This window comes from Oxyura jamaicensis, chromosome 1, assembly GCF_011077185.1.
Source record: "Oxyura jamaicensis isolate SHBP4307 breed ruddy duck chromosome 1, BPBGC_Ojam_1.0, whole genome shotgun sequence".
In the NCBI taxonomy this organism is placed as follows: domain Eukaryota; kingdom Metazoa; phylum Chordata; class Aves; order Anseriformes; family Anatidae; genus Oxyura; species Oxyura jamaicensis.
Genome location: NC_048893.1, coordinates 141,453,876 through 141,468,888, shown reverse-complemented (window position 1 = coordinate 141,468,888; position 15,013 = coordinate 141,453,876). Strand labels below are relative to the sequence as shown.

The window sequence follows — 15,013 nt, the reverse complement described above, 5'->3', positions numbered from 1 at the left end:
ATGTAAAAAACTTGGAAAAAAAATCACACGTTGCAAGAACACTACCTCTATTTTCCTGAAGAGGTAGTGGAAAAAAAACACCTGATCACTCATTCAAGAATCCAAACAAAGGCCCCTCTGTATCTTCGGCAAGTCTTTTCCTTCCATGAACTACTCCCAGAAGCTTTAAAATGAGATTACCCCAGCCGCTCCTGAAGAATTCCCCTCCAGTGTCAGAGCTTGATTATTAAACAGGAACTTAAGAGAACACAGTGAAAAGGAAACAATTTGCACTTCTCTACCGACAATTTCATGGGTCTGGCTTGTGTCAAGTGTTCAAAGACCCCTGTTCTGAGAGAGAGAGGAAAACCCTTAGCAAGAAAAATCCCAGTCCACAGCCTGCCAGTTTGTAGGACACTGCAGCTACAAAAAACTAGTCACACACGGGAGATGTGGCAACTTCAATGACAAAACACTGAGCAGCCCAAAGAAAGGAGGTATTGCCATATAAAAAGGTATTGCCATAAGAAAATGAGGTATTGTCATATGAAAATATGACAAGAAACTAGAGATCAGTGAGACCAAAAGGCTGTCCAAAAGCTTACTCAAAAGAATCAGAACCTGACCCCCTTCCTCCCCAGCACACATGTTCCCAATGATCTCATCTCCACCCTGATGCTTTACCTAACGCTTCTCCTGCAGAGCACACGTGTATCTGGACACAACTGTGGATTCTGGCTGTGCAACAGCATTTTCTCAGGAATGGATAGTTTCAGTTGCTGCCACATAGTTCTGCAGGGTAAAGCTGAATTATTTCATGAGACCTGGAAGACGAATTGTTGCTTCCTAAGGAAAGCGCTTTGCCCCCCCAGCTTTGTCTGTTACTGCACTGTATTTACCTGCAGTTCTGCCTTTAAGATCTTTCTCTGTGTATCTTGTGCTCTTTTTCTCAGAAAGAAACACAATTTTTACAAGTGTCAAGAAATCCATTTAGGTAATTCCAGGTTCATGGTTCAAATGGTTCAACTGTCAGTTTTACTTTGGAAATTCAGCAGAATCTAAATAGACCAGGAAACAAGGAAGTGCTTAAAAGTCATGGTAATTACCGCTTGTTAGTGACTGAAGGAAATATATATTTACTTGCTTTAAAGAAATACACATGAAGATACACAACTAAGAGGAAGCCTCAGTTTAAAGAAAGTTGATGTATCTGAAAAGAATGGAATACCTGACAACAGACTAACACATTAAATAAAACTGAACAATTTCTTGTTTAAAAATTCATTTAATGAAGGTTAGTTCAAAGCTCAGTAAAGTTAATGGAAACTGTTTGAATCAGGCCATACAACCCAACACAGGACAGTGAATATAACCACAAGTCAAGTTCTCGCTGCAATGCTGAATGCAAAATCCAAAAAAGAAGAATTCAAAGCTAAGGCTCTTACCAGGTTCTCAAAAACCAGGTCCTTGACCAGGTAGGTCTTTTTATTAAAAAAAAAAAAAAAAAAAAAAGGCTTGCTAGAGTCTGTACACAGATGTGCTCCTTTAGGGACACAGAATTTCCTAGCTCCCATGCAAAAACATAAAACAAAAATTAAAGAAAAAAAATAGCAACTGCATGACATACTAGTGTAATGTACAGATACGTATGAAGAGATCAGCACCACCATTTTACGCCTGTTAAGATAATGCATTTTACAGTATTACATAAACCATCGCTCAGCATTAGACAATTTCCTCAATACAAGTTCTGACAAAGCATACACACATAATCATAGCTGTAGGCACTTTTTTTTTTAATTCCAATATGAGTCAAACACAACCTCAAAATTAAAAGATGAGAAACTGAAAAAAAAAAAACACCCCACAACAAAACAAAAACCAAACCAAACAAAAAACAATAGAAAAAAAAACCAAACCATTGAAGTGACTGAAAATGGAAACTGTTCCACTCAAAGATGAGTATTAAACTTCTGGATTTATTATCATTATTATTTTAAACAATACTTTTATCCCTAAAGAGATAAACCGAGCAGTTTGCCACATGTGAAATGGAAGGCAAATAATATCTGGCACTGGCCTGCCCAGAGTAAGCAACAGCTTGCTCTATTACTGTTTATTAAATTCATCTGTCATTGTGCTGTATCTATGAACAGTATCTATTACTCTGCATGTCATCACCGTAGTCATAATTTAACAGTATGCAGGTGAATATAATGAGCCCTTAACTACAGCAAGGCTAAAGGCCTTGATTTAAAAAATATACAGTAACAAATGATGTTGCCAACATTTAAATGGAGCTTCATTGCCCAGTTCAGTGAAACTGTAGTCTGTTTTTGCTGTCATAACAGCATTTATCTGCCTGCCTTCTTTACAGTATGTACTATTGAAGGTACTTTTGTCATTTGACAAAAAGGAAAATACTGAGCATTACTTACCATTGTCACTTTCAGTCATATCAAGACCCAAACTCTTATGACTATTTATGATCCAACAGTTACACTCCAAGAGAAGTAAGCTATAAGGAAAATAGTAATTTATGAACACATACCTATGATGGAATCCCTTCGAAAAACATCTCTGTCAAAAATATAAAATGACAGATGGCGAAAGGTCCGAGGAATTTCACAGTAAAAGTCTTCTCCATAGAAGGGGCTGGGTAAAAAAAACACACACATAAACACACACATACACACACACACACAAAAAGAAAGAAATTAGTGTTGGTATCCTGGAGGAGCCAGCGTGCTTACATTTCACACCCAGAACATCACTCTGGACTGCGATGCTCACTCCCTCCCACGCAGGTACACCTTCAAGCACAGCTCCTGCTCTTCCCATCTTAACCACCCACAGAACAAGATTCCCTGCTGTACAGAAAAGGAGCAGGCACTTATTTTTATTTGGAGAAGCAGAAGACCCTAAAGAAAGAGGGCAGAGACATCTTTATTTGTTAACACATCGTGCCTCAAAAATGGAAAGAGGTCCCCGCTGCCACACAGTGCTTAATGTACCATCACAACAGAGGTCACAAAGGCATAGAGATGATCAGGATGAGCAAAATACAGCACGGATCAAGTAATATATACATATTTGTAAAGGATTTTGTTTATTTTAATACCTGCAGCCATTACGTCTTTTCTCATCCCCTCCAAAGTATTAAATTTAGAGCCAGATTCAGTCAACTGATAGTGACTAAGCCTTGGAGCTGACATGACACTTGTGACCTGGGAGCCCTGCATATGTGTGCCTATTCTTGCTTGCTGGAATTCTACAGAATGTGGGTTGTTTCTGTTGATGTTTGTTTTTTACTGTAAGTCAAGATTTAAAAAAAAAAAAAAAAATCTCAGCATGAAAAGCTCGTTAGAGATTTAGGGGGCTTTCTTTGGATCCTACCAATTTAAGCAGAAAATAAAGTCCCTGACTCCCAATAGCAACCCTTTCAATTTCTTTCTGTCCAATTACATGGTTAAGGAATTATTTCCAAGAATTATAAGCATACATCAACATTACTTATTCATCGGCAGGCCTACCATTTTACCACAGATTTCTAATTCCAAGTCACTCATGCTTAAGTAGATCTAAATTGGTGGATGCCATTTGAGTCATGCAGACAAATACAGCAAGCATGGCAGACGTAGACTTGAAAATAAATCTCTCATTTTAACAAGCTCAAAGCCAGCAGGTTTTTCTTCCCCCTTTAAATACAGGCCTCCTTATTGTCTCAACTAAGCACAGCCATGGGAGATCATTACTGAAGGCTTGTGGTGTTAGAAAATTACATATCCAGAAGTTTAAGAGTCCTTGCATTAACTTTTGATTTTTCAGCCTCTTGTCAGCAGAGGTAATTTCCTTGGTGCCTTTCAGGATACCACAGAAAAAGGAATTTTACATCACCCATACGCTTTTGCTTGTCTTACTGCCTACAGTAAAAATACACTCCCCCCAAATTCCCTCATTACCTCAGGAGCTAGATGGCAAATCTCAAAGCACACAGGCACTGCAAATCAGCTAACCACTGTGTTTGAAGAGGTATTTGCCAGATGAAGTCCAGAGACATCGCTCAAGACCCAGTCAGAACATTATGGAGTCACTACTCCCCCAGCCACGTGGAGGAACACATGCTGGATAAACACTGAAGCCCAAGGTGCACCCATGGGTCACGCTTCCCCACTGAAACCGTCTCCCGTTCCTTGAAATAAATGCATCCAGGCATAAGCCAAGGCACTGAGACCCAAAAAGTCATCCCCACTGTGGGGATGGGAGAAGAATCTATGTGAGGATGGGAGAAATACCGAACAGCTGGAAATGGCAGCTGGTTTGACTGTTACATTCATCCCAGCTACCCAGTCAGCACTCTGTTAGGTCATATTCTCAAACTCATTTTATTTGGAGTCAAGAACTCAGCAGCTTCTTCTAAACCAAGGGCTGCCTGACTGTCCCAGCAGCCACGCTTCTGCTGGCAGCCCCAGATGCCTCGCTCTGTGCACATGGCACATGTTTTCAAGCACGGGCTTAACCCAGTGGGGCTACACAAATGCTTAAACATTGCCCATATATTCAGTGTGCTATACATGCTAAACACTTGTGTTGTTCCGAGCCCTAGTAGTCTGTTCAGCCATAACATTGCCCTTTCTGCTGGAAGAACACGACAGATGAATTTACTCACTAATGACCTTTGTATGAGATGATACTTAATGAACTGTGGATTATATATACACATTTCTCTATCAAGAATATTAGTGAAGCTTCAGTATGCTGGAAACACACACATGTACACGCTCTAAAGCTTGCTTTAATTCAGCTCAACTGATCTTGGGGGAAGGAGCAGGAAAGGGACATCAGCTGGGTCCTTTGGCAAATCCCCTGCTGATCATTGTCACAAGTGCTGGCCAAGGGCAGAAGATATCTAAGACCACAACCCAGCAAAATACCCATGACATCTGGGAAAGCAGACCGGACAACAGGAAGTATCTGGTCCAATGTACGCTATCCAAAGGAGACTAATTAACAGAAGAAATGCTATGAAGTCTGACTTGGCCATGGAAGGACCACATCTTGTCACTATGGTTGTGCAAAAGGCTTATTAGTCTGAGCAGCACCCGCGGGCTGGTATTCCTCATGGGATGTGCTACTCACAGCCACTGCCCACAGAAGAGAAGCTTTGTTCTGCGCTTGGCTTTACCCCTCCAAGACCTTGTAGCCCTTGTCGATTTGCAGCCTTCATCACTCAGGTAACACCCCTGAGTCATGCTGCATCGCAGGAATGGCCTCAAGTTGCGCCAGGGGAGGTTCAGGTTGGAGATGAGGAGCCATTTCTTCTCAGAAAGAGCAGTCAGGCACTGGGACGGGTTGCCCAGGGGGGTGGTGGAGTCACCGTCCCTGGGGGGTGTTCAAGGAAAGGTTGGACATGGTGCTTGGGGACATGGTTTAGTGGGTAACAGTGGTAGTAGGGGGATGGTTGGACCAGATGGTCTTGGAGGGCTTTTCCAACCTTAATAACTCTGTGATTTTAATGAAAGCAAGCAGATCTCCAACCCAAATACATTCACTTTCCACTGGGTAACTCTCCACAGAAGTTAAAACTGCAAGGAAACACGGAGATAAATCCGATCCTCTCCCGCCCCAAACATGTGGAGCTCTGCAGAAACAATCTTCTTTCTGAAGGAATCAAAAGTCACCACATGAACGCTTTGAGCTTCCAGTTAAATGTGTGCTCATCTCCCATGTATCTCTTCAGAACAGTACTGGCCTTGTCACCCATTCAGACCTGACAAGCAAGAGGTCGCAGCAGTCAAACTCCATGATTTATTTCCCAAGCCAACTTATTGTAAGCACGAGCCCCAGGGCTCCTGAATGTTTTCTTCTGAAAGAACAGCTAAATGTCTCCCTCCCTGTCCTCTCTGCCCCAACAGCTCCAGTGAGTGCTTTTATTACGACGTGGCATTAATGAAAAGCAGCATCATCTGCCCACACAGCCCTCCATCGCTTGGCAAGATCCTCCAAAACACTACAACTAGCCCTGCTGAAAACTCAATAATCTTTCTGAACCAAATGAGTTCAGGTTCAATTTCCAAGATGGGAGTTAAGCTTTCACTGGAGATTAACCCTACGCTCAGGAGAAACTTTATTAATTCAAGGAGGAGGAGGAATAACGAGGGGGGCCTCCCTCAGCCCTACAGTGCAGGTTACACATCAGTAGGCCGCACATCAACAGGTCATGGCCAACACCAGTGTTGCCATTATTTCAGGTTCTTCTAGACTTCAGGCAAGTGGTGAAAGAGCCGCTGAGGGTAGGATTTTGCAAGGACAGAAGCACTGCACGTCCACTGTAAGGGCACATCAGCCTTCTTCCAAGCTGAATATAGAAGCATTTTCAAACCTAGCTTCTTCAGTGAAGAGCACTGAATTTAAAACAGTTTACGTCTATCATACAGTACCTTCCACAGACACATACACTACCTGATCCCCCCTCAGGGCCCTTTCCTTAGGAGCTTCCACACCTGCTGTGAAAGAAGAGATGCAAAGCTTTGTTGTGGAAAAAGAATATAAAAAATAAAAGAAAAACCTAAAGAAAAGCCAAATGGATTTGGACCTTCAAGCATGTTCTCCGCTCACCAAGCACTTACTTGTCCTGAATGCTCCAGGGAGCAGGAATACCAGGAAATCAAAAACAGAAAGTTCCCTCCGAGTACTGTTTCCCCCATAAAACTATCCATCTTCAATCCCTCCCCATTTTAAGGTATCTATTTCTGAACGTCCTCTGATGTATATTTTGGCAATGGATATTTTCAAGGAGGAGACTGGGAAGGAGGAGAAAAATGACTCTGTAAACCAAGTTAGAATGAAAGCAAATACGGAAATCTAATTTCAAACATGATGAATGGGGACTTCTTTTTGAAAAAAAAAAAAAAAATAAGAAGTCTCATTTTGTTCACTTTTAACTGTTTTACTAACCTCCAGAGGCAAAGTTGCAACTTTAATTCCATGCCCTCACGTATCTACCGAAATCACTGCAAATAGCATTAACTGAGAGGTTAACTTCACAAAGTAAATCTCAAAGTAGAAGCATTTCTTTAGTTTTAGGCTGTGTTGCAAAACCTCGTGCTTGTTTCTCAATATTTGAGGATTCACTGAAGTAGTTTTGTTTTTCTTTGGCACTGGTACTTCAGTGGATGAAGTGAAAGGGTTGCATGATGAATAATAATGAAACCCCTCAAACCAAAATTCTTTGTGTATCATTTTTTTTTCCTAAACTGCTTTTGTGCTTGTAAGTAAGGACTATTAACATGCCACAGACAACTCCACATCCTCTGACTATTTTAAATGGTTTGGAAATACTGGATTCATTCTGTTGCGTGAACTGAAGAGCAGAGTTCACATCTCAGTGTGAGCTGGAAGCAAAATCAGTCTGTACAAAGGAGTACGCTTGCTTGCTTCTACTACTAAGGTTTTTCTGCTGCTTGGCTAATACATCTTACGCTATGCTTTGCAGCCTATGTAAAGGGATGGGGTGGGGGGAAGGAGAAGAGAAGGTTTATTCAGAGCAGATAGAGCAAGCCAACTGAAATCTGAATACACTTCAGTCTCCTACTAGGCAGGGAGCTACGAGAAGGCAGGCAAGTAAGACAGGCTCTTTAAGAGCCAAAGCTGGCAGATGTCACAGTAGCTTCCTTACAGCACGAGGTATTTTTAAGAAGTTGTGTATTTGCAGCACAGATTTGGCAGGCTACTTGCAGCAGGAAGTATATGGCACACAAGGCAACACCTAAATCCAAGCATATCCCCCATGGCCATTGTTCACATGCAGGCTGCAGTCTTCCAGACACCTGCTGAGCCCAAGCAAATAGTTCCTCGTGTCCTTGTGCAGAGATGGACAGTGCTGTGCTATAGCCACAAACACCCCTGCTACACAGAGAAAAAAGTAAAGCGGTATGCATTTTCTCTGCCCTAATATCAGAGCAGAGACACAAACACACTAGCTGTAGTTATCATCCTCACTTGACAGTTGCTGGTTTGGCTCAACGAGGCTTACGGGGATTATGATAACTTTAAGCAGCAGCCGCTTGGCCCCTACTCACCTCCCAAAATATTCTGTAAGACGACACACACAAACAACAGAAGTCACATTACAGCTGCATAATTTTTATTTTTTTTTAAAAATCACTCGAAGCAGCCTACAACACCAACAATTGCTACTCACATGGGTGGCTTTTCGTGTGAATAAACGCTCTCATTCATAAACCCTGCCTTGGGTCTCAAGGCTCACTTCATTCTCCTCTGTCCATTAAGTCTTGCTTCCCTTCCTGGCGCTCTTCCCAGCTGTCTTACTTCCCTACACAGCCGTGCGGTCCTCGCCTTCAGTAATATCCCCCACCAGGCTGAAGTTGCATCCATACCCATCCTACCCCGTTCCCTTAAAGCCTTGGGATGCTTCAGAACTGAAATCCACTGATGCCAGGAATTGAAGCCACGGTCAGATGCAATTGAGCACAGATGAGGGCAGACCCCAGAGGCTGACAGCACACTGAGGAGCGAGCCAGGAGCGTGGGAGAGGAGCTACAGAGCATGTGGACAGCAGAAGACGCGCTGCAGCACCCCGTGCAACACCTCTGGACTCCAGGCCTCTGGGCTGGGGAGCGCTGTTATTTCAAGGAGGTGAGCTGGCAACTTGAGGAGATGGAAGCAGCTAATGGAGCTAACTCAGACACGACGGCTAATCTTGGCCACGCTCCAACTAAGGGAAACAGCTATGTGTTTAAAATTTGAGAACTGGCCTGCAGCCAAGATGTTATCAGAACACAAGAGAAGTTTAGCTATGCAGCCACAGACTCCAAAGATAGGAAAATACAGTGTTTGAGAAAGACTGGAATTAAAAAACATTAAATATGGCAGTAGAGTTACTTAGAGAAAGTTCTGAGAGTTACTGACTGAATTTGTTACCAGATCTGAGACTGAGACAAAGACACAACATCCTCCTGTTGAAGAGAACAGCCTTGGCTATGGATTTACAGCACTTCTCACTGTACACTCAAAGCACGCTTTCCTTCACTGGAGACTATGGGGAGGGGAAAGAAAAGACTGAGGGTGGAGAAAGTGCTTCTGGCTTCATTTTCTGTTTCATTCAGGCTTTGATCACTATGTTTAGCACGTGAAAAATTCCTCGGTGAAATAGCCGAGAACTAAATAATGACAGACTCAAGATGCTTGGCTCATCCCTCCAAAGCACACAGCGTCTGCCATTTGATTCTTAACGTGCGACGGTTTTTGCTTTTATTCATATCCTTGAAACAAATTTAGAGATGTCACATTCCTTCCATTCTTCACCTATGATTTGAGAAGCAGCCTTGATTTCCTGTTGCAGCTGACACTGCCCTTTAAGTGAATGGAAACATCTGATGCAAACAGCAAAGGCAAAGTTGGCCTTAATGCCAGCAGGCCAAGAAAATTTATCCTCAGGGACAACCTGCAGTTAGAACAAGCCCTGGACAGTGGAGCATGAAGTCTGGAGCTGCTCTTTGGGAAAGGTAAGTAGTTGTTTCAGCAAAGGAGATTAACAGGCAAAATTCCTGTCAGGCTATTTACTTTCAGCTCAGACCTAAAGAAAAGTTGTAGATCTATGTATTTTTACAAAAAATTCTCACTGACTCCTTAAGACATAAAACACATGAGTGACTTCACAAACATCTCTGCTAGGTTCAGTGGAATGGATCCAATTATATTCAGTGCCTTTATTTATGATAGCAATATAAATATTGACCATACAAAACAGAAAATTGCATTAAATCCCAGCTCTAACTGCCCTCTCCCTCGTATCTGATGACTTGCATGTGACCTTCTCAGAATTTCCTAAAAGCCCGTGCCAAGTAGTTTATGAAAACAGTGCTGCTTGAAGAGTTCGAGATTCTCTTCCTAGGAACCTGGAGAGCTTGCTCTGAGTGACCCACGTGCTAACTGTGCTTGTCCAAAGATCCCCAGGGAAATCGGATGACTCTGAACATAAAGAGGACTTTCACATTGCTCTGTGATTTCGTAGAAAGACCAGCCCATGTCATAACCCCGATTTCTTTCGGTCAGATGCTACCAAGTAATCCTCACAGCAGCCTTCAGGGCACCAGTGCCACCACCAGCTTAACTGGAGCCAAGAGAGGCTAGATGGCAGGAATGACTTAAGTTCCTGATTGTAATTTATGAGTCCCACCTGACTGCTGAACAGAGAAGTTAAGGTTCACCGTGCTGGCTGCTCTCAGCTTTTAAGATACAAACTTAGATAAAGGGCACCAGGCTCACGGAAAGCGCTGGTAAGGGCACTGGACTGGGCAACAGGATGTGCTGGTTCAGTTCTTAAAGCTCTGCATGATTTATGTTTTGTTGATTTAAGAGGTTACTGCTCTCAGCTGTCTTCCCATGCCTCTGCCACAGCCTGATAAAATAAAAACACATTGCAGAAGATAAGGACAGGGCTCAGGGAGGTAACTTCTTACACTGTCTCAGTGTAAAATGCAGGAGATCATGAGTCAGAGGCTGAAGGCTCTGCCACAGATATCACATGCAAGCCAGAACTGGTCATTCATCCAAGTCCTTCTGGGAAGGAGAAGGACCCGTGTTCTTCCTCACATTTAAGAAACGTATTCAAACTTTACATCAGGTGAAGTGCTGCTTGGGGAAACATACATTTCTGCAGTGCTTAACAGAAGCTTAATGAGAAGGGGAAAGAAAAAAAAGAAAAAAAGCATGCACTCACTGAATTCCTAAGTACAGAAGACAATGTTTCAATGTGACTTTAATTACAAGTCTTTTCATGCAGATTAAAAAAAAAATAAAATCATTTTATGCAGACATGCTGGAAAAGATAGGCTTCCCCAGGACAAATAAATCTGTACGAGAAGATGCTGTTTCAGAACTGCTAGAGCTGCACATGGAACCCCCTTCAATTCAGACATTCACACAAAAGATTCTACTTTCCAGACTATATGAAAATCAATTTTTGAGCTAACTGAAAGACAGGGGAGTTACCAGTATGAGTGAAAACACAAACACTTAAAGCTTAATTGGTGGCCTGCGACCAGAGCAAGCCAACCCCATGTCAGCTCTGAAGGGACGGGAGCTGAATATGGGCACGGACAGCATGGCCTTGTATGCCAGGCACACAGATGGCCAGGCAGGACTCGGCTATTTTAGCCATGCTTTGGCCCAGCTTCATATTCCCTGCTCCCAACTAACCTCGTGTACTACAGCAGTGACACCGCAGGAAGAGGCACCCAGCACAGGCTTCACTACTGCACAGGCGAGTGCCCCGCGAGCGCCATACATGAGAGCAGCATGTATTTCTCTGCTGCACGCAAATTACACGGGCCTTCGGGCACATAAACCTTGCCTGGGCCAATAATTCACGGGTACTCACTGGGCTGAATCCATTTACAAGCAGGCATTAAAGAATGTAACAGCATTACTGGCTTCTCAGCTATGTGCTCATCTGAGAGCCTTACAAAAGACAATAGGTTACCATAGCACGGTCTGAAATCGTTTGAAGAATGTCTTCCTCTGGAAGTCTATGCACTTGTTTAAATACACTTAAACATAATTATATCAAGTATTATGCAGCTGTTTACATGTGCCTCACTAAATGAGAGCAATCCCTATCAACAGATGGGGAATATATCCCGATTTCATCGTTGATGTATCTGGGATTTCTGTCTGTGGGTTTGTTACTTTTTGATGAAAAAAAATATTTGGATAAATGAAGAATTCAGGTGTGGATATTCAAGGACTGAAGGAGCACATGTTTCAGAAACAGTACTTGCAAAGTACTTGAAGCTCACAGAGGGCAAGGCAGACAACCGCTGAAAAGCGGAATTCACTGGGAGAAGAAATAAGTGACCATGAAGATCATTTTAGTCAACCCTTAAATCCGAGAGAATAGGACTGCGAAGGATTTTGAGACATCATTTGGAGCACCACTGTTCTAAAGCAGGTCCTGACCAATTTGGTCAGGATCAGTTGCATATGATCTGTTTAAAGCCTTCAGCCATAAACATGGGAATCTACTCCAGTGCTTCAGAATCTTTAATAAGAAGAAGCTTTTCTTCACAGCAAACCTTAGCTTCCTTCCCCACTGCAATTTAAGTCCATTATTACTCGCAATATCCATTCTGAACATGCAGAGCAATTCTCCCTCTCTCATTTTTTTTAAATTTACTTACATGTTTATATCAACTCTCAGCCCTCTTCTCCAGATTAAACAACTCCTATCTTTTAACCTTTCCTCATCAGTTGTGTTCTCCTGACCTCTGACCGTTGTGTTGCTCTGCTCTGAATTCACCTCAAATGATGAAAAGAACTCAGCTCCACAGGAAACCAGAAACCTTCCAGTTTCTGCACAGCCTCAGCACACCTCCCCAAGCTTTTTAACGATATCTAAAGACAGATGGAATTTTTCCCACTACAAGAATTACACTTGTTGCTTATGCCTACTACTGGAAGTTATTTTCTCAATAGAAAAATAATTGGATTAGTTCGAGGAAATGACATCAACTATTATCATATAGCCCTCCCCCCCCCCCAACCTTCATCCTCCCTGTGAAGGACTTTAATGATCAGCAAGCAAAGACACCCACTGTGCGACTTCTGGTTGAGAGCAGTGGGGCTACAGTCACTTGAATCAGGACTGAATTTAAATGAGTTACGAAGTCTGGAGAAAGAACTGGTTCAGGGACGTTGCATGTCAGTTGTTGTAAAAAGCATAAGGAGTCAATGGCTTTTCACTTTTTTGTTGTTGTTGTTAATTAGGTACATTACAAACAGGGAAGTGTTAGCATCGTCACAGAAAAACACTTCCTATAATTATGTTTAGCCAATCTAAATACCTCAAGAATCAGAAGTCTCAATTATGCACGCCAGCACACCATATCAGAAAATAAGCTGAGGAACAAAGACTTAAGGGGAAAAAATATATGTGAGAGAAAAATTAAAGTGACTTAAAGGAATAAATTCCACTTCACACTACTCAGACTAACATTCTTAAGCATGTTAGGTACTTGGGGACTGGGGGGAATTATTTACTCTATTTCCCAGAGTAAATTCTTTGCAAGAACAAGACAAATAATAGATTCCTAACTGTACTACTCAACTCTCCCGCTTTTCCCACTTTATCTCTTATGACTTTTCCTTGCTGCTACTTCATCCCCAACAAAAAACGTTATGAATAATTTCATTTGTCAGAGCATACACATATTGTATATGCCCAGCCTTGTTCGCTTTAGATTGTTAATCTAGGGGGATTTCCAGGAGAAAGTGTTCTAACTTTCGCTACACGCTTGCTTCTTGTTCTCTTTCTTTCTACATTTAGCTACTATAATCACACAGGAAGCGTACAAGACAATGAGAGGCTGGAACAACAGATACCTGTTTGCATTAGTTGCAGCTGCATGACAAAAAAAAAATCCCTAACTTCATCCATTAGGGTAGCTAGACTAATGCAAAACTTTACGCACAGCTGCGAAATGAAGCTCAGAACTAAAGAGCTTAGGGAGGCTCAAAACAAACACTGCAGAAAAAAAAGGAGCACCAGCTGCACATTCCCTGGAGAACAGTTTATATGGCTTGCCTCGGTGAAGATGTTTTCCCATATACACAGATCAGAATCATGACACAAACACTTTTACCAATAGTGTTCTTAAAACTGGAGAAATGATCATGCACCCCCTGTACTCCCCTAGAAAGTATCTACGGCACATTACACAAACATAGGAAGCAGGAAAATAGTCTAGAGTACTGAGAAGAGTTAACAAAACACGTGTATGCAGGTATTTTTACCATAATGACTTCTCCACTATTTTGGTCCTGAAAACCTCCTCCTGGTCCAGGTTTACAGTACAGTAGCAATCCCTCATCTTGTTTGGCCCCGGATACGTAGGAAGATTTTTGGCTTCGCCTAAAGACGAGAAAGAAAAAAAAAAAATTACACATTAAGAAGTTAACCATGTATGTCAGCTATCAACTAATGCATCATCAGCAACACGGCTAAAGCAAAATGCTGTGTTATATTTTTCTTCCCAAGCGATCAGTCTCTATTAAACCAAGCAGTGCATTCTGTTTCCAAGGCAGCAGCTCCTGACATCCACCGAGTTCAGAGCTCAGCAGGAACCAAGATCAGCAACAATTCAACAGTTTGTTGAAGCATGTGTTTGGGTGGGTATTGCTCCCTTCCGAATTTTTGCTTTTCATCAGTCTGCCCGTAAGACACCCAAAGCACGATAACGTGGTAATAAAGCTTCCGGATACAGCCCATTGATTTCATCCTAAGAACGTTATCAGAAGACAGCGAACGAGGGCTGATCCCCAGCTCCTTCGCTCACCCAGATGTTGAGATGGAACACAGTCACTTCAGTTGGCACGAGCAGCCATATACCGCACACTGGACATCCAAGCACTTGGATGAGGCACCTAACACTGGTGAAGCAGAGTAAGGTCCTCTCACAAAGGTACCATGGAAGTTGAATACCCTTCATAATAAATGGTTTAAAACAGGGTATGGCTCCCCGTGGCTTTGCTGAAGCACCTTTGCATTACCTGGGTGAGTGTTTTTCACTCTAGGGATGAAACCTAGTGCTCTGATAGCGCCCTGATAGCCAAGTCCACAGTGTGTGGTCTTATTCACCTTCACTTTCTCAGTGGCCAGAGACTATTAGCACGTGCCATGGGAACTACATTGTTCTCTCCTGGTAATAACACATGGAATAAAAAGAAAAAAGAAAAAAGAAAGACAGAAGAAGCAAACGCCAAGAGAACAAAAGTTTGTTTGCCAGTAGGGAAAGGAACTCCAAGTGACAGTCACAAATGTAACTTGACAGTAACAAATATAACAAGTATAACTTTTTATCAGATGTCTGCGGTTCAGCCTAAGCGCATCTCACTAGACACATGCCTTTCCCAGTCTCCAGCTCTCAAATAGCTTTACTATTAACAGAACCAGCTCGCATGTTACAAATCTGTCTTCAGTAAAAATGTACTTTTTCCCTTCTGCAGCTTTGTT

The 15,013-nt window shown here is 42.3% G+C and overlaps 1 protein-coding gene across 2 annotated transcripts in view; it reads right to left on the bottom strand.

Moving 5' to 3' along the window:
• Window positions 1–15,013, bottom strand: part of RASA3 (RAS p21 protein activator 3) — a 120,464-nt gene that overhangs the window by 72,971 nt on the left and 32,480 nt on the right. For both annotated transcript variants that reach the window (XM_035317366.1, XM_035317374.1), the window contains exons 2-3: window positions 13,795–13,912; window positions 2,531–2,634 (exon numbers count right to left, since the gene is read on the bottom strand). In XM_035317366.1, coding sequence (XP_035173257.1) covers window positions 2,531–2,634; window positions 13,795–13,912 — 222 coding nt within the window. The remainder of the gene's footprint in view (window positions 1–2,530; window positions 2,635–13,794; window positions 13,913–15,013) is intronic.